The 20,166-nt window shown below is 32.4% G+C and overlaps 1 protein-coding gene across 1 annotated transcript in view; it reads right to left on the bottom strand.

The window, feature by feature from the left end:
* Positions 1–20,166, bottom strand: part of LOC107066116 (uncharacterized) — a 221,016-nt gene that overhangs the window by 115,117 nt on the left and 85,733 nt on the right. Inside the window, exon 3 of the mRNA XM_089177110.1 lies at positions 19,724–19,826. Coding sequence (XP_089033236.1) covers positions 19,724–19,826 — 103 coding nt within the window. The remainder of the gene's footprint in view (positions 1–19,723; positions 19,827–20,166) is intronic.

Genomic DNA, 20,166 nt, shown 5'->3' with positions numbered 1-20,166 from the left:
CATTTTTTTTTTTTACTTATATAAAAAGGGTTAAGGGAGCTTAACACCGTTTCTCCGGAGAAAATTTAATACCTATTAGCGATCTTGTACAGTTTCGTAGAAAATTGATTTCTACGAATTGCTTAAATGATTACTATCGTATTACAACATTTTAACATGTGCATTAATATCGAACATGTACTTTGAAAGAAAAAAAAATGAGTTGGATTAAGCAAAATTTTTACTTGAATTCTGTGTTGTGATACCAATTTAATATTTTGAAATATATCATTTTGAATTCAATACCGACAAAGCGAGTGAAAGACTTGACCAAGCTTGGACTGTAAGTAAAAAGTTAAAAATAAAACAACTTAAACTGACCTACGAAATGAAAAAGGACGAAAAAGAAAGAAAGAGAGAGAGAGAGAGAGAGAGGGAATGAAGGAGGGTCGTCATTAGGGAACGGACGTGCTGGTACGTTTTTAACGATAATTTCTCTTATCTCTCGGCAGCACATGCTGCGTAAAGTCGCGTGATGCGGTTCGTACGAGCATCGCACGTCGGTAAATCGAGCGGTCTCTCGCAAATTGGATCCAGAACTCTGAATAATTAACTTGTATGTTCTTTCTCTCTCTCTTTCTAGTAAAAAGGGATTTGCCAATGTGGAACAAAAAGGGGATAGTCTTTAGAGGATTAACTATGCACCGGTACAAAATTGATTACCATGAGTGTGTCGCGATTCTTGCTCGTAAATCTTTTGAAAGAATGGTAGGTGTGTCTCGATGATCAACGATAATCTAATAATGAAAAATAATCGATAAATGATTTTTGTTTTTTTTTTTCGTTATTATTATTAATTAGTTTAATCGGTAGTAATAATAGGAGTAGAACGAAGTGAGTATATAGAAATAATGTTCACTGTATTAATCGTGATTAAGAATGATGCGTTGAACGGTCTCTTTATAAACGTCTTAAACGAAATGTTAAGCTGCCATAGGCGTAATACCACATCGATTTAACGAACAAGATTATGTATATATACATATGTAATCTCTTATAATATATCTTATATAAAATATAATGAAAAAACTAAAAAATTACAATAAAGAATAATGAAAAATTGGATACAAAGTCTGTGCTTATTTTAAATCGTCTTTTTTTTTGTTTTGTTTAAATGATTACTAATATGTTCTATAAAACGAAGACAATATAAAAATTGACTATAACAACTGGTATCGTTATTGAACTACTCGACTCCGACGTCACTGTCAGTCGAGATATCGTGAACACAAGCAATCCTCTGTCCCAAGTTAGTTCACGACAACTAAGATCAGACGACGACGACGACGACGAAGATGACGGATCACGACGAGGATGTTGAGTCTCTTGTTTTTGTCATCTCGAGTAATGTAAAGTAGTAGACGCGTGAAGGAAAGGAAGGGATAACTTTGAAAAAAAAAGTTGTTCAACTCTCAGAGATCCTCTCTCTTTATTTTTTTTTTTTTTGGTTCCATTTCACCCTTTGCCGCGTATATTGCTGCTAACCTTTTTATTTTCTTTTTCACTTCTATCTCACGTTTTCTCTTTTCCACGAGATATCCGAGAACATTTTCTCCTTTTCTATTTCTATGTTTCACTTTCTCTATCTATCTCTCTCTCTCTCTCTCTCTCTCTCTGTTCGTTTCTTTCTCTCGTTTTCGTAGTAACACGAGAAGCGTGTTGCGATAGCACCCTCGGAACGCTGTTTGCTCCGGTGTAAGTTACTCGACAGTGAACACCCCTGGGGCCGGCAAACGGTGCGTAACTAACCTCACGCACGCTTCACGCATTGACGTGACCGCACACTGCTTCCATTCATAAGTCATGACCGTTCTACTTGTATATATCATATGTGTAAGTGAGTATAATACGTGTACTTACATGCGTATTGCAGTAGTCAGTTGAAAACCGTTCTCCTATTCGACAACGACTCTATCGCCCTTCGGTGTTCTCCCTTTTTTATATTTTTCAATAAAAATCCGAAAGTTACGATCCTTTAAAATGCACACAATGTATATATGTATATATATATACATGTAACCTATGCAGAATTCTAGATGAGAGAAAGTATTATGTATTATATGTATACATACGTTGTAGAAATGTAACACTTTACATAGAACGACACCTGTGTGTCTAAATTCTAACGGGTAATTTATGTTCAATGGTTAAACGGTTTACACTTCGCTTCCGAAAACTGGCGATAATTAATCGGCTGTCTCTGATAATGAATGGAAGTTAATCGATCGTTCGGTTAGTTTGCCGTTAGCTACCTAAACTTTGTGAGACTTGTTCTATTATTAAAATACATTTTAACTATTTATCAAGATTTCTTTCCTTTGTCTTTTGTTTCTCATGAATGGCCAGGCCACGTGTGTTATTATTTCTTTATATACAGTATTACATATTAGTATTTTTAGATGATCGTTTCTCTGGACATTTTCTTTGACGAAAGAAAATTGATCTTTTAATAAGCATTTTCTTCTCGCTCTCTTTTTGACAGATTCTTTTTTTTTTTTTTTCTATCACGTTTTTTTTTATTTCTTCTCACTTTTCGAAGAAAGAAGGGATTCGTGTCGACAACGTGCTAGGATTCTTCTGGCCAAGTATTTCCTAGGGGACCTGCACTCTGTCAAGGCAAGTTTATCCACGAAACGACGGGGTCTCGGCGATACTCTGTTTACACCATAAAACTTTAGGCATGCGATCGAATAGCAGCATGTTATATTAGCTGTTACGAACTAGGACGGGGTTTCGTGCTCTCTTCTCTTCGCTAAACGTTGATACAGAAGCTTCCTCATGTTCATTTAAAAATTTATCCCTCGTCACTTGTCTTTTTTAATTACCTTGACTTTTTAATTCGACTTTCATCCCCCCCCTCCCTATAGTCTCAAAATATTTAAACTTCAAATAATGGGACAGGTGTCTGTGTTAAATACATTTAATTAAATGTCCAATTATTGCATATAATTACTAACATAAATGTATTTTAAATAATGTAATTGTTAATAAATTTGTATTTTGTTAATATTATTATTATTATTTAGTTATCAATTACTGAGATTTTCTAGAAACTGAGACAACATTAAAAAGATAATGATTTAAATAAAACGATGAGTGTGACAAATGTTTCTACGAATGAAACACTTTTTTGCTTTGTGGCAGAATAAAATGAAGAAAAAAAAAAAAAAGAGTGTCAAGATTATCGTCGTTATCATCGGACATAAATATATGTTTATATATTTATAATACTTACGTATATGTATGTACGTATAAAATGTTTTTAACGTGCAATGCAAAAAGTGTCGAGGAGGCAATAATAATTAATGTTTAACGATACCGAGTTCATCGAGTGACACAGACTGATCGATGTCATAGGCCGGTTGCCAGTTAAATGATAACCTCTTTCTCGTGACATCGACCGTGTTCTTATCATTTCCACGAATACCTCCTCCCTTCCATCCCGTACCACCAAATCTTTTTCTCTCGCAACCGAGACCATTTGACAGAAATGAGATACCTCTTTATAGATTTTCAATGAGGAATCACTCAGTTAAATATAATAGGACCTTAGACTTTTCCATTAACACTAATTATGTCAACTAATAAAATTTGTCAATTAATAAATGAAATATGTCATTTGATATACATATGTGATTTAATATTGAAAAAAGTCTATTATTTTGTAATAATTTGATTATGAAACTTCATATGATTTTTCAAACAAAAATGAAACAGAATTATGTTTCATAACATTATTCATATAAATAGAATTTATTAATTTTATACAATAAGTTGTTATCCTATTAAAAATAAATAATATTAACAAAAAATACTTGTTATAAATAAATTAATAATTTAAAAAAAAATATATATTTATAATACCTAAGAAAAAAATAGGAATAAAGTAGATGAAGTGTCTTACAAATTTTGTAATAATTTGATTAGTATAAAATAGGACACCATGAGATGATATAAAAAAGAAAATTGAATTTTCTTTCATAACTTTATAATAAATCATTTTTGTAATACTTTTGAACGATGCCATGTATATGTACATATGTATATTGTATATACATAGAAGTCTGGTAGTCACGGACGTAATCCAAACACGCGCTAACGTTATCGACAGTCAGGATGACAGATTGACAGTCTCGCGGTCTTTCGATGTAACGATTAGCGATAATAAACGTAGTGAATCGAGTAAACAAAGTCCAGGCTGATACTAATAGCCGACAATGTCGAGACTGACCGATATTAGTAAGAGTAAGACAGAAAATGTAAAGAAATAAAGACATACATAAACGTGGATTTTTATAAATAACGGAAAAACACTCATGTCAGTTCCCTCACTCACTCACTCACTCACGACTCACTCGTAATCCTTCCAATTTTTTTTCAATCTTGACAGTAGCAACCGAATGACGCTAAACGTCATTTTCTGATATAAACGAGCGAAATATTTTGTAAATTAATATATTTTCATTGTGTAAAAACGTGATACGATCGGTTGGGTCGAAGGGCACGTAAATACATATGAAACATATTTATATGTGTATTAGTAATTATGACATTTGATTGTGTAAGAACAAAAAAAAATGAATTTTATCATTTACATATTATATTAAAATTATTAAAAATAAATGTACAAAAATTATTGTTAATAATTATTTGTATGTGTGTATAGATATTTGAATTTTATGTTGAAAACATGGTTGAAGATCGTTAGATTGGTGTACTTGTTGTATTTGTTAGTGTATCGGTTTACGGGAAGACGGTATTCTATTAAGAGGGGCCAAGTAGTGTCACGTCGACGCACGCATCCCTCGAGAATCAACCCTTTGCTTTGGTCCCTGCATAATCCACGACCCCGTCGAGACCTGGTACGAAATTAGAGAGCCCTTTCCAATCCGACCTCTCGTCCTCCGGCGTTCTGAGAGATGATTTAAGGCAAAATTATCAAGAGGAATCCAATAACGAGATACCACGTAGAATATGTATAGTGGATGAATTAAGATCTCTGATCTTTCAAGAATTATTATAGAATTTCAAATAAGAATGTGATCTATATCAAAATGTATAATGATCTATAATAAATATTTTTTATTTGATTAAATATATTCGTTTCTTTGCTATTAGCCATATGTAGCCATATATATATAATTATATAAAATAGTAAATAATATATAAATATAATTATATATAATTTTATAAAATAAATACATTATTTTTTATTACTATGACTATGGTGTTACATAAATAAGTAGTTTATGCTTTTCACAAGCAAAAGTTGTCGATCTTTTTCTGATAATATGGATATTGGTTGATATCGAGAAGAAAAGGACCAAAGTTTGTTATGACAGTCAGCGATGGGTCATCCATCACCGAGATTTCGTCCCGACGGACCAACCGCGAACCAACTTATCCAATATTTAAGGTTTTGTCCCTCTTGGCCGAGAACTGATATATCACTCGCATTAATATATATTTGCGGGGGAGATAACTCCGGTTAGAATAAGATGCTACTACTACTTCGTTGAGACGAGTCAACGTCTGGACCATACAAGAGGAGAAAGATGAGGATACGAGTAAATATACGAAGAGATGGACCAACGACACCATCGTATATTATGTCTATATATAAACTGGGGGGTTTGAGAAACTTATGGGGAAACGAAAAATCATTTTTACCAAATATGTAAGAAAAATCATATTCAAGTAGCTAAAATTATGATTATATTTGTATTAGTATTTAAATATTGAAATTATTTGTGTGTTTAATGGTTTAAATATGATAAAATTGTGTATAATTTCTAAACACTTATTTTCCATTTAAAATACTGAAAAATTATAATATTATTCACAATAAACAAAATATTCATCAAATGAGTTTCAATAGTGTTTTACAATTACATAGGATTGAAATACTTTTATACAACCATAAGCGATATTATCTATTGATTTTTCATCATTCTCGATTTAACTGAAACCACTAATCTGTCACTCGAAAGGCACGAAACATTGCGGTTAACCTTGTCTCTAATACTTCTTCCAATTTTGTATTTTTTCTTCTGTTTTAATTCAAACGTGTTGCAAACGAGCTAGTAAAATCTAACTATGCAATCCATCTTCGTGAACGAAGTTGGTAGGACAGTCACGGCATATCCGGTTTAGTATTTGCAAGGAAAGTCCAAAAACCACCGAACTAATATAATTATAGGACATTGTATTATAGAAACGTTGCGGTTAATTTAAAGAATATATATATTTTGTATGTTGAAAAAAAAAAAAACGATAATGAATTTACAAAAAAAATTTAATAATAATGAAAAGATATATAATAAAGTAAAAGAGGTAGATCTATATATCCAGGTGTTTATATTGGATACTACCTATCTTGGATCACCAAATTGCTGGTATAATATAGTCTCCGGTCCAATTAGCTTGTTCGGAGACGGTAAAATGCAAATGACTCGTGACAGAGCGCTTCCGCGCGTACACTTTCTCCCTGACTCTACTATCCCTTCCCTTACATCGTCCATTTTAGCAAAACCTTTCATAAAATTGCCGTCTCACCGTTAAAAAAGAAGACACACACAAAAAAAAAACCTTATAAATTAAAATAAAGAAAACAAACTTTATTCTCGAAAGAAATCGTACGAAATAATTATACGAATCGTTACGTTGAAATTTCTAAACTATACTTCTTAATCAATTTTCCTTAAAATCGTTCCGTTTTTCTCAATTACAATATGAACGCAACCGATATAATCCTTTTGATTTTATAAGATTAATAATAATATAAGACAACAAAAAATGAGAAAAGAGGAGAAAGATAATAAAAAAAAAAAAGAATAACTGAATGAATGAATGAATGAATGAAGGAACGATTAACAGGTAAATGTATTATGAAAAGCTCTTTGTCTCGGTGTCTGAACCGACTGAGCTCGCCAAGACAACATCATAGGATGGATTAAAGTCGGTAGCTCGAGGATCCTTTAAACTCAACTGTAGTAGTAACATCGAACTCGTTAAGGTCGTGGAGTCGAGGAACTGTAAGCGTTGGTGAAAGGGCCCCGGACATAATGCTAACGCGGCGCATACAAACGGGCGCTAATGGCGCGGATAGCTTTTGTTGTTTTTAATTAACCCTTTCTTTTAAGACGGCCAAGGGGGAACGGTAAAAGCGTAGAAAAGGGGTTGGCTCGGCACCTCCTCGGGCATCCACACCCTTCCTTGCTAACCCCCTCCCCCTACTCCCAAGCTTCACTACTCCATGCCCTTGGCGAGTCCCTTTTCCTGCCTTATATATCCTTCCGAAGCCCTTTTCCTGTATCTCTTGGGAGATGTAAATACGTCGGAGAATCGCACCTTGGAGACAGAACCGAGCTTTTCTCGTTTACGCGAGCTACTTCCAAGGAGATACACTAAAGTAGGTGTGATGCCTAAGCAATTAAAGCTTCATCTAATTACAACAAGAACTGGTGCCCTTATAATTGTTCCGATACCCAATGGGATCCCGACCGGAAAGTGATTCTTGGATTATTGTTTAACTTTTTTTATCAACAATTTTTTTTTTTATTTCTATCTAAAATATATCAAATGAATATTTTAAATAATATTTTTTTTTTATTAAATAATAATATTACATATATAGCTTTGTATTTTTTTTTCTTATTTCGGCAAGAACTTTTTGTAATAATTTCAACATAACAGAATAGCTCGAAGGGAAAGAAACAAACTTGAAGTTGGAAAGAAAAGAAAATGGGAGGTTACGAGTCGGCACTTTGTCGTGGTCACGGTGCTGTCAATCACCGGTGATAGGAGGCGACACATTAATCTCACCAAGACCCCCGTTGACCGCATAACCCCTTCCTCTTCTTCACTCTCATCTGCGGTCAAACAGAGTCTATCTTATTTTACCGTTGGCAGTATCAACGAATGAGCTTTCTCTTTTATCTTATTCCCTCTTTCTTAACTTTGTAACATAAGTGCTTTGTTTCATATGACATTTGGTAATACCGAAATGCTACTACCTATGAACATTACAATATGGTCAACCATAAAATTGAATTATAAACCAACACTAACGTAACATTTTATTTATATTGAAATAATTTTATATATTATGCTCAAAAATAATATATTACAATAAATTAATAATTAATTATTAAATATAAATATTTAATTTATTTAATTATACGTAATTGGTCACTTGTATTAAAGTAAAAAAATAAGAGCATCATCACTATTACGATTTTTATATTGCTTCTCATTACACATACATACACGTAATTTATACTTAGCTATATGTAAAGGGTCTATATATACATATATATGTAGATCATGTGGTTTGGTACGGTTTGAGGCGGGAGTAAACTCGAAGTAATTTATCGCCTCAGTCTCAGGAACGTGTCGCCGAGAAGATATGGTCAGTATACTTACTCGAACCAACAAGTATAAAAGAGAGTGCCGCGATTCTGGCCACCCAACTCCGACCGGTCGTCGATCGTACCGCGATAAACGCATTATTTAATTACCGTGAGTAATTACCGATTATTACATGGCTCAGGCTGTCCCTACCGCGGTCTCCGCCATTAATTACGCCAACGATCGGACGAAACACTCGTTACGCAGCACTCTTTTTAATCGGTTCAACTTCCCCTCATCCCTCCCCCTCACCCCGCCTCAAACGTTATCGAATCTTATGCTCCACGATCGTTCATTATACTTTCGTAATATGATATTTTTTGTTCATTCTAATTAACATCATTTTTGTAGAATTTCGTTAATTTTATTGATCATATATATTATATATATATATGTGATATATGTGAACTTAGGACTGATTGATAATGTAGAAATGATTTGAAATTATTGTGAATTATACTTATCCAATTATTTCCTTATTTATTAATAATAATTATATTTATTGTTGATTAAAGTTTGGAATTTTTATATTTTTAATTAGTTTGATTAATTATTGAGAAATATGTACATATAATGTGATATTTAAATTAATATAATTTTTATAGCATTTTGTAAATTTTATTATATAAATTAATATTATATATATATCGACTTAGGACAGATTGATAATGTAAAAATTATTTATTTATATTAATTTTTATAGTTTGAAATTTGTATATTATCGCGCGCAATTAATTTGATTAATTATTGAGAGATTGCATTTTATTATAATAAATTTGTGTAAAATAAGAAAAATAATATAAAAATATGAATTAATTTGATCCGATTTTTTTCCAAATGTTAATTAAGTTGCAACAATATATTATTTTATTAATTCATTGAATATTGTTTCAATATTAATTAAATATTAAATCATAGTTAACGTTAAATTGTTCAACACCTTTTTTGATAATATAATTCGATGTTATCACAAAAATAAATAAGTTATCAACATTTATTTGAGTCAGTCTAATAGATTCTCCGTATAGAAATCATTCGTATCTTGAAATAAATTTTTCTCCCTTAGAAACGACACCGTTCATCATACCAACTGTAAGTAAGTAGAAAGAAGAAGAATCTCTGTATGAGTAAAAGAGAAAGATGAGAAGGTTAGAACGAGATAAAAAAAGAAAAAAACTAAGATAGAAAACAAGTGGAGATAAGAAGACTCGACAATCTGTGCAACTTCCAAGGTGGTAATCAGAGTTCCCTCTTTGTCCTTCGATCTGAAGAAAGATTGAAAGAAAGAAGGGCGAGAAGAAGGGCGTGTCTATCTTTTCTTATCCCTTTTTCTTCTTCTTCTTCTTCTTCTTCTTCTTCTTCTTGTTCACAGAACGAAGAAGACCATTCGGAATCAGACGCGAACGGAGACAAATAACGCTGAGCCAGGTCGAAGTGGAGATCGAGAAGGCCACGAATGCACATTAATCTGTATCAGCAAAAGCCATCAATATTTAATCCTAATCTCGAGAATTGCCAGCACTGGGGATCTACGGGTCCTATAGTTTTGCTATACTCTTCCTTTCAGTTCAGATACTAAGAAAGATAGATAAATAAATAGATAGATAGGTGTCAGACGTTGTGGGGACAGCTTGAGAAATTATTATTATTTTAACTGAGAATTACAAGTACATTTTTCAAGATACTTCTAATAAATATAATAAATATAATATTTTTAAGATTGTTATAATATAAAAAAATAAAAAAAAAGTTTAATTACATTATTAATTAGTAATCACGATTAAAAATATAGCATTGCTACGTGTACTTGGAAAATGTAATTTTTGTATTATAAAATAAATTTAATAATAATACAACACACACAACACTGTTAACTGATCATAGAATATTATAAATAATATAACAAAAAAATTATATTATAAATAAATACAATATTATAATTATAAAACTTAAAATTATATATTAATTAGCAATCAAGATTAAAAACTTAGCATTGTTATATTTATTTGAAAAATTAGATTTTTGTATTTTAAAATAAATTTCCTAATATTAAAACACAACACTGTTAAATGATCATAGAATAATATAAATAATATAATGAATAAAATTAAATTAATTAGCAATCACGATTAAAAAACTTAACATTGCTACCTGTATTAAATAAATAAAATTTTTGTATTTAAAATAAATTCCCTAACAATATGACACACAACAAATATGACCCTAAAATAATATAACAAAAAAAAAAAAAAGAAATAGATTGAATTAACAAATGACTTGTTCATTTACGAGTACATCGATGACATAAGTTTGAACTAATTCTTATTGATCGAAATCTTATGAAAGGTATATTAAAACAATGACAAATTTTACGAATAACCAAAAGAATGGGATTTGTTGCTTTGGAAGTCGGCATCATCGTCGAGTTGAATCGTCGTCATCGCTCACGTGTCGCTCGAAGCTCGACGTTAATTAACTCGAGGCTATGGTACATGGTGAGCCCTGCGAATGCGTATTGTTTGTTTCAAAAGAGGTTTCAGAGCTCGTGTTTTTCAACCGGTCGTTCGCATATCTATATATATATATATATATATATATATATATATATATATATATATATATATATATATCACCGTATCATTGTATCGATGTTGCGTCTAATTGTCTCGACTCCTTCTAAAGGAGATACTATAAATGATAGTAATTCATCATCGCCACGGTTAGAGACCTTTTTTTTTTATATTCTCTATCTGTCCTTCTCTGGAAGCGAGTCGAATGTTAAAAAAAGAATAAAAATTAATAACAAAAAAAAAAAATATACTCATCGAGACAATGAACTATTTTGTCTTAGATCCCATTCAACGTTCGTTCTCCTGCAGTTCTCAATTTCTTTCTATCTATCCGTCTATCTAACTATCTAACTATCTCTATCTCTTTTTTTTTTTATTCTCAACTATAATTAAAATAATTTTCTTGGGTATAATTAATCGTAAGAAGATGTATAACGTACGTCAATTAACATCTAAATTATCTTAGAAAGAAATGTCTTTTATTAAATCTATGCCCGATATGTACATATTTTTTTTTTTGATTATTATTATTATTATTATTATTAAAAATATAGTTGATTAGAAAATAGGAAGAAATGAGGTGTTATGAACGCGTGCCACGCACGTTTTCATTTATTACTCTACGAGAGCCAATAAAACACGGTCATTACTAGAATCGGTATCGCCGATTCGTTTTCGAATCTCGTTTCGCGTACCAACCGATGAAGTGGCCGTAAACGTAAATCCGTACCAAACAGAAGAGCATATTCGAAAGAGGGAAATACCACCCGCGCTCATTTCTAAACGATATCAAACTCGCTAATCGATCGTGAAACTCGAGATCACTGATCGCCAATGAAAGCTCTTTAAAGCACCCTATTATACCTTGGCTTACACATATTTATCAGTGGTGATTTAATATTCCGATATGAGAATTCCACATTTCTTTTTTATTTCAATGATAATTAAAAAAAAAAAAAAAACAAATTCAACGAACGAATGTATTAAAAATGAATCGGATTAAAAATAAATAATTTTTTTTTTTTAATTAATTTAACAAAATGAAGAGACTACAGTAAAAGAGAAAAGTTTGATTTTGACTCGTGTAGGTGTAATGAACTCGCGTAGGAAGAAATGGTGCACGAAGCAAGCAGTCAATTCGAGAAGATCAGGGAGAATGAAAGAGAAAGAGAGAGAGAGAGAGAGAGAGAGAGAGAAAGAGAAGAAAAGAAAAATGAAAAAAAAAAAAAGAGGAGACGTCGGTTTACGGAAGACGTCGTTACACGTTATGTGTGTATGTGTATGTGTGTGTATACGAAAGCTCAAGTTGACGCGCGTGTCGTCGTTAGGTGCCGCCAATGTAAAATGGCTTATGCCAGAAAGTCTCGGGATAAGTTAAACACGACTCGGGACCCCGAGGCGTCGTAAAGCGCCGCGGCGCCTTCGTGTTTACGTCGACGCCGACGACGTCGACGAGGCCCACCAACCTAGAGTCTAGTTCGATGCACGCGTCTTAACGGTATAAGAGAGAGAATGAGAGAGAAAGAGAGAGAGAGAGAAAACAACATTCTCTTGCACTTACTCTCTTTTATAAGTAGCGATGGGAACGATCCAATTATTTGCATTATTATTAATATTATTATTATTATTTAATTTTGTTATAGTTGGGAGATATTATTTTATTATTTTGAATTAATATATATTAATATATTTATATAATATTTAATATATATTTAAAAATATACATATAAAATATATATTTTTATTTTAAATGAAAATAATTTAATAATAATTTAACTAATAATAAATTAATAATATTGTATCTATTATTTTAGTTTTTATTTTGGATGAACCAAACTCTGATGTGCATTTTATATTTTTTATTAATATTTCCAATGTATAATAAATTTTACAAAAACTAAATCTGTTATACAATTTATAAAACAATTTATAATACAATAAATATACACGAAATGTTGGTTCACTTTAATAATTTCAAAATTAATGACTGAATATTTTTTTTTAATTTTAACATTTTTATATTGGTAATCAACCTAATGTGTTAAAATTAATTGAAATAGGATATAAGAATTTATTTATATTATATAATTATTTTGAATTAGGATAATTTGTGAAAGAGAGAGTATCGTTCCCATCGCTATCGTTCACAACGCAAGTTTCTATTTCCGCACGCGTGACAAATCTCCTCGTAGCAGGCGGTTCTCGATTTATCGAAACGACATATTCTGGCTTGCGGCCCCGTCCATATGGCACCGAACACACGACGGGTTATTTTTGTTCACTCGCGGCACTTTTCCCTTATGCCTTCGACAAGTGTTTCAGGCTTCTAACTATGATGACCAACATCTGGTAACTGCAACGATTTACCTCTTTGCGCTCGATTTCCACCCGTTTCATTCCTTTTACATCCTAACTCGACTTGCTAAACCCTTTCTTGTTTTTTTTTCTAAAAATTCCATAAACGATAACGAAGAGATTCTAGAGATTCTTCCTATGAAAATCTATGATTAATGATGAACAATAATTTTCTTTCTTTTTTTTTTTTCTTTTCAATGTATAATTGAAAACAATTATCGCGTATTTTTGTTGAGGTTGGTTTTTTTTTTTTTGAAAACAAAACTATAGATTTATCTTCGTACGATTCGAAGGATGATTAAAATGATCTATATGTTATTAACGGTGAAGAATAAAAATAAAAAAATAAAAAAAGGAAAGAAATATATTATCTTCTACGAAGATCGAGCATGTAGATCATAGGAATCATTTTCTGTTCATTATCGTGAATGATCGAGAGAAACTAAATGGCGTCGATCGAGATGCAACGTGTCGAAGAAATAAGAGATCGACGGGAGATGCGATCATTTCTCTCTCTATCTATCTTTCTCTCTCTTTCTCTTTATCATTCTATTTCTCTTTTTTACTTCGTTTTTTTTTTTTTTCATTTATACGAACTGGACGATGATTTACGAGCGTGTAATCCGTCGCATGAATTTGTCAGACTACGTCCGACAGTGACCATAGGTGTTCGATCGGACTCACGACATCGATCTTTTCCCTTTCCACTTTCTAATATAAACCAAAAAGTTTCTTATACATCGCGTATAAGAAGACAAGATAGAAAAAGGAGAGGAAGAACGGGGCAAAAGAAAAGAAATCAAAAAGAAAAAGAAAAAAAAAGGCTCACGCGGATATCCCTTAGCACACGGTGAGAAAAAGTAAGTCTTAATAAAGTCAAGGCAAGATAAATCGTTACATTAGCATCTAACTTGTGATTCATAGTGATGTTTCTTACTTGACAGACAGGGACCGTAGCTTTAAAAAATATAATGACAGAGGAGTCAAAAAATAAAGAGAAAGATATTATAATAAGCGAAGGAAACAACAACACAAATAAAAGAAGAAGAAGAAGAAGAAAGAAGAGGAGACCGATTGATCGGGTGAACGAAGAAAAAGGGCTAGAAGGGGGGTGGGGCGGACGGATGAAGGGGTGGTTTAAGAGAGGGTGGTGGCAACGCACTGTGATATATCGTCATTAGCATTGGTTTCATATTAGAACAAACAGGGACTCGTGTTTAAGGTCCATAAAAGGCGCACACGAACGAAGCAAAGTCGACCCTTTTTAATGGAGGGTGCTCTCGCGAGTCACCCCTTCGTAACTAGTACAAGCTCGACTCCTGCCGTACTTCTGATTGGTCGAACGAGTTGTGCTTCTTTACTGGCCCGTGTACTGGCTTTTCGGTAACGCGAAACAAAGGCCTCGAGGGTGGTGGTGGTGGTAGTGGTTGATCAACCCCCGTTTCATTCTTTATAATTTACAGTCTGTACAACGTGTATATATTCGTATGTGTGTGTGTGTGTGTGTGTGTGCGTATGTACGTGTTAGGAGCGTACGTTCAACAAAGTTTATTGAGAACAGCGTGGCGAGTGTGTCACTTCGGGCTACGCCTTTTTAATGATTTATTATACGCACCGGTGAGACCTGGGCCAAAGTTCGACGTCTTCCTCGGGCCTGAGGGCCCTTTCCTTCTCCTCCTTCACCTTCCAGCTGCCTCTTCCCGATCGAGTGCTGCAGATGGAGGCGCAGATGTTACGTTTCAACCCTGTCACCGTTCGTATAACCACGTAGGTAGGTACCTTTCACTGCCATCACCCAACATTGCTATCCTCTCTTCAACGAGAGAACAAGGTAACAAGAAAAGGAGATGGAAAGAAAAAGAAAGATGGTGTTCATCTACTACTCACTGCCGATTTTTGTCTACAAAGAGCCACCTTTACTTAAGAGAAAGAGAAAGAGAGAAAGACAGCTCGTGGAATTCGAATTTCAAGGGTATTGTTGGCTACCTGCCCTCATTCTTTCCTAATCGATGTTTTTCTAGTCGGTATCTAAAGAGTTGCCTTCATTCAATAGACCCTAAATCCCTTTTTTTTCTCTCTAACAGCTCTTAACAATCTTCAAATTTACTATACACTCGACTATATTATAAGTTACACTTGAGTAAGTACAGTAAGTAAGTAAGTAAGTAAGTAAGTAAGTATGACTTGTTTGTGTATTTGTGCCGATGTGTCGGTGACTATCATTATAATAAATATTTTAAAATGAGAGTAAAGTAGGGAATTAAATAACTCGCGATTTATATTGAAAATTACTAAATTAATAAGTCGAGTATGTTGTTTCATTGGGATAAGAGATTTCGATTACCAATCCAGAAGGCTTTCATAATTCGAATAACACGACAGAGAAACAAGAAAGAAAGAAAGAAAGAGAGAGAGAGAGAGGGGATTGGTATCGATCGATGGATTGATCGTTGATCGATCTAGAGATCGATATCGAAATCGATATACGTCGGCAAATCGATTCACGTGAAGGCCGCGAAGTGCGCGAATGCGACGAGCTCGTAATAAGAAGGGCTGGCTTCTGCTACCTGGTAATATCGATAGGAACGTAATCGACAAGGTTTTACGAGCGTAAAGTTTTTTTTTTTTTTTTTTTTACTCTATACTTTTATTATTATTATTATTTTTTTTTTTCATTTTCATTTCCTTCGTAAATAAAGGAGTCTACTTTCTGGATAGATAAAAGGATAGGTAGAAAGAGACTGAACATCCCGAGACGGATTCCATCTAATGAAAAACATTTAATTGGTACGTATGTGTGTGTATGTGTGTATCGTTGTATAAGTAACATTGGATATCGTCGTAGGTAATAGATGACCGGTTCGAAGGAACTTAAACTACCAGGAGGCAAACTTCTGAAAATTTTACTTCAATACCCCAAGCTAAATTGCTTTTCTGTATATTATAAGCAAGGATATTGGAATTCGGAGTATGCGTATCCTCTTAGCTCGTCTAAAGTTTTCGTGCGAACCAAAAGAAATGCACTATCTCTATCTCACTCTCTCTCTCTCTCTCTCTCTTGATGTCTGTGTACTTTCGAGAACGTCAATTATATAACGGTAACTCTCTTTTATTTCTCCTTTCTCTCTGAACTGTACATGAACGTGTTAATATCGAACACTTTTTAAACACTGTTTCGTGACATTAATTAATATATCATTTCATAAATATAAAAATATGAATTATATCATTTGTCGGTAATAAATCGCAAAGAAAAATTATTTGAAAATGAGTTTTTCTTTTATATAATTACACGAACATATACAAGTAGGTGTAAAAAGTATTCGTAATGTGATCAATTTGAAATAAAATGTGAAATTGTAATTTATTAACTAATTTTTTTTTTTTTATAAAAAAATGAATTTGTATATATTCTTGAAAGTTTTTAAAATAGATTTAATGAAATAGAAAATAAGTTTTTGGAATAAATTAAAAAATATATATATAATTGTATCATGTATCAAACCACACACGTGTTTAAATTTCTATGACCCAATATAGGATTACTGAAATGAATTAAAAAACAAATCCTACAATTGCTAGTGTTCTGTTATAGAAACATTTCTTTATTTAAAATTACTTTATTTTATTAACACAGATCCTGGTGGTTTTACCGTAAAAACAAATACGAACATATTCCTAGTAAATAAGAAAAAACTACTAAAATATTACCAAATTGATGATTCGACAAGAAAATACTAAGATACTTTTTTCATCCTACCCTATGATGAACATACCCAGTCAATCTTGGTTTTTTTTTTTTTTTTTGATTTATGTATATAAATATCCAAGTATCATTTTTTTGTCATGCTCTATTGGGAAGAGGGGATGTATGAGGATCGGATTTTACGTGACGAATATTTGTGAGATGGCGAAATTTTTTTTTTATCTTCTACTCCTCCTCTTTTCCCTTATTTCTTCTTTGAATAAAAAAAAAAAAAAAAAAAAAAAAAAAAAAATAGAGAAAAGAAAAAACTGTTAAGGGGCAGTGGTCCACGAAGTTTTGAAGAAACGAACACGTCTCATACCGCGATGTAAATAAAGTGTCCGGGGGGATAGTAGTAGGCGCACTTGGCCGACTGACACAACGACGTGGCAAATGAAAAATGCCGAGACCGACGATCAATGTAAATATATTCATGACGTGGGGTGGCTGGGCGGCCACGGGGAGGCTAAATATATGTACACATTCACACACACACACATACATGTATATAAATGTATATATAAACACACATCTATATACACACATATATATATATATATACATAGTAGGATTTTATAGGATGGGGTTTGGTGAGGACTCGATGGCACTTGGACGGCACATAATTCACTCTTTGGCAGCTCATTACAATTTAAAAAGGCCTTTGTCAGTGTATTACTCGTGATTCTTCTTACGAGCTTAGCACGACTTTGCTCTCAAACACTCGTATCCGTGTCGATGTTAGTGTCGGTGCGTGTGTTCAACTCTTACAACAACAACAACCACCAAAAAAATAGAAAAGAATAAATAAAAAGAATAGAAAGAGGGGGGTGTGGGGTGTAGGAGGAGGGAAGGAGAAGAGAAAAGACGAAAGAAATCTTCTAAAAGTATCATCCATTCTACTCGTGCTCGTTAGCAAGAACCATGACCAAGCATGTTTCTATCGAAATTTATAAAGATATCGAAAGACGATGTGTTCATTTTTAATACGATCCCTTCCTATATATCTTTCTCTTTCTCTCTTATTCAAATATAAATTTAATCTTTATAAAAATATCGATGACTAGTGCAAAATTAGATATAGATTTTATGTATATCAATGATGCATAGATAACACATCTCGTTAATTACGAATTTTGATTAAATATTATTCTCTATCGATAATTAAAAGTTTAATATTCGTTGATTGTTTTTTTTTTGCTCGATGATTCGAAAGAAAATCGAAACCATAATGTGACCGTTCAGATGATGAGAATACAAAATGAATATTTTTTTTTTTTTATTTAGAATGAAATCAATGTGTTAATACGGTTTTTAAAATATATTCTTATTGTAATAATAAAATTTGTTTGTGTAAAATTATATTTTGATAAATAATTGCATTGAATCCTTTCAAGTAATATCATTTTATCCATGAAATGTATAAAAAATTATTTATTAATTTATATTCGTTCTGTAATACAATTAAGATTAATATTTGCAATCATCAAACAAAAATGGATCATTTTTTTACATACAAAAAATAAATACTATTATTAATCATAATAAATTCGACACTATTATTTATTCCACATAAAATATCAAGCAAGTTTAATAATTCGGAAAGAAAATTCGAATGATCGATCGTGAATTTTGCAACTCGTGACGTTTTCACGATGACCGGTGTTCAAAAGAAAGAAAATAAAAGAGAGAAAAAAAAAAGGAGAGACTATCGCAAAAATAAAAAAAAAAATAAAAATAAAAAGAACTTTGAACCGATCGAGGAAATGGTTAGAGGAAAAATGCAACTGCTTTTCCCATGGGACAGAAAAGAGAGAAAAAGAAAGAGAGAGAAGTACTAGTAAGGTAAAGGGCACGAAATTGATATGTATTCCGTGCCTTGCCGCGTCCAATCTATTGCGGGTCAAGCAGGCGGAATTTTAAACGCGATACAAGCCGAAAATTCCCTTCCTTCCTTCCTTCCTTCCTTCCTTCCTTTTTCTTCTCTCCTTCTCTTTTTATCCAAGTCCCGTTAGAACGTCCTTTGACGTATGTGTGCATAACGCAAGTATATATATATAGTTTTTGAACACGTTCCTAAGGAATATCGAAAAGCTGGCATCCTTGATATCGTTTCTAATACATTCAAAAAAAAAAAAAAAACTTACGAGAGCATAAAATACGCGATCTTATGTCTTCTATATGTCTTTACTTTCTAACATACACACACGTATCACTTATACTAACTTTTTCACTACATATAAATGTATATACATGTATGGTTTTCTATGAGAGAAATAAGAATGAAAGAAAATATGAGAAAAAGAGAAAGGTTTCAATAACGACCGCGAGGTTAGACGTAGGAATGGCACTGGTCATCGTTGGAAAATTGAATTTCGTCCCTTAGGGCCTCCCTCCCTCCCTCCCACCCTTTCTTCTCGGATGAAGTATGCTGACAGTCGGAAAATTTGCGTTTAACCGTGCGCACGCGACTCGAGTGAAATACAAGCGTTCTCTTTTTTTTTTTTTTTTTTTACAACGTCTATGCTTCAATTCGAAAGAAAATAGTTTTATTATTCGACGTTTCGTTGATTATATTTAAAATGAAATAATTGTGATATAAACTCACCGTGTGGTACCCATCCGTGATGACATTTTCCACAATAACGTAGATGACGTTTGCCAGGTGTAAAAGATTCGCAGGTACAACCAGTAACCGTGCATCTTATGGACTGTAAAAAAATTTCAAATGAAATTGTTAAAATATTATTACAAAAATTGATTTCAGTTATTATGCGTTAGTTTAAAATTATTTAAATAATTTAAATAATATTTAATTTTATTTTGTCATATGCACTTTATTGTATTATTATTATTTATATATAATTTAATTGAAATAATTTAAACAATATTAAAAAAAAAAATAATAATAATAATTCGTAAAAAAATCGATAAATTTGTATTCACCATTAGAATTTATGTATCATGGTTTTTTGTTTATTTTCTTGATCATAGTTTGACGCAAATTAGAAGAATATTTTTGCCAAAGGGACAAAGAAGGTTGAAAGAAAA

Source organism: Polistes dominula, unplaced genomic scaffold (assembly GCF_049000335.1).
Source record: "Polistes dominula isolate Pdom_NZ unplaced genomic scaffold, Pdom_raw_medaka contig_20, whole genome shotgun sequence".
NCBI lineage: Eukaryota > Metazoa > Arthropoda > Insecta > Hymenoptera > Vespidae > Polistes > Polistes dominula.
The sequence above is the reverse complement of the archived record's forward strand: the minus strand, read 5'-3'. Positions and strand labels throughout refer to the sequence as shown.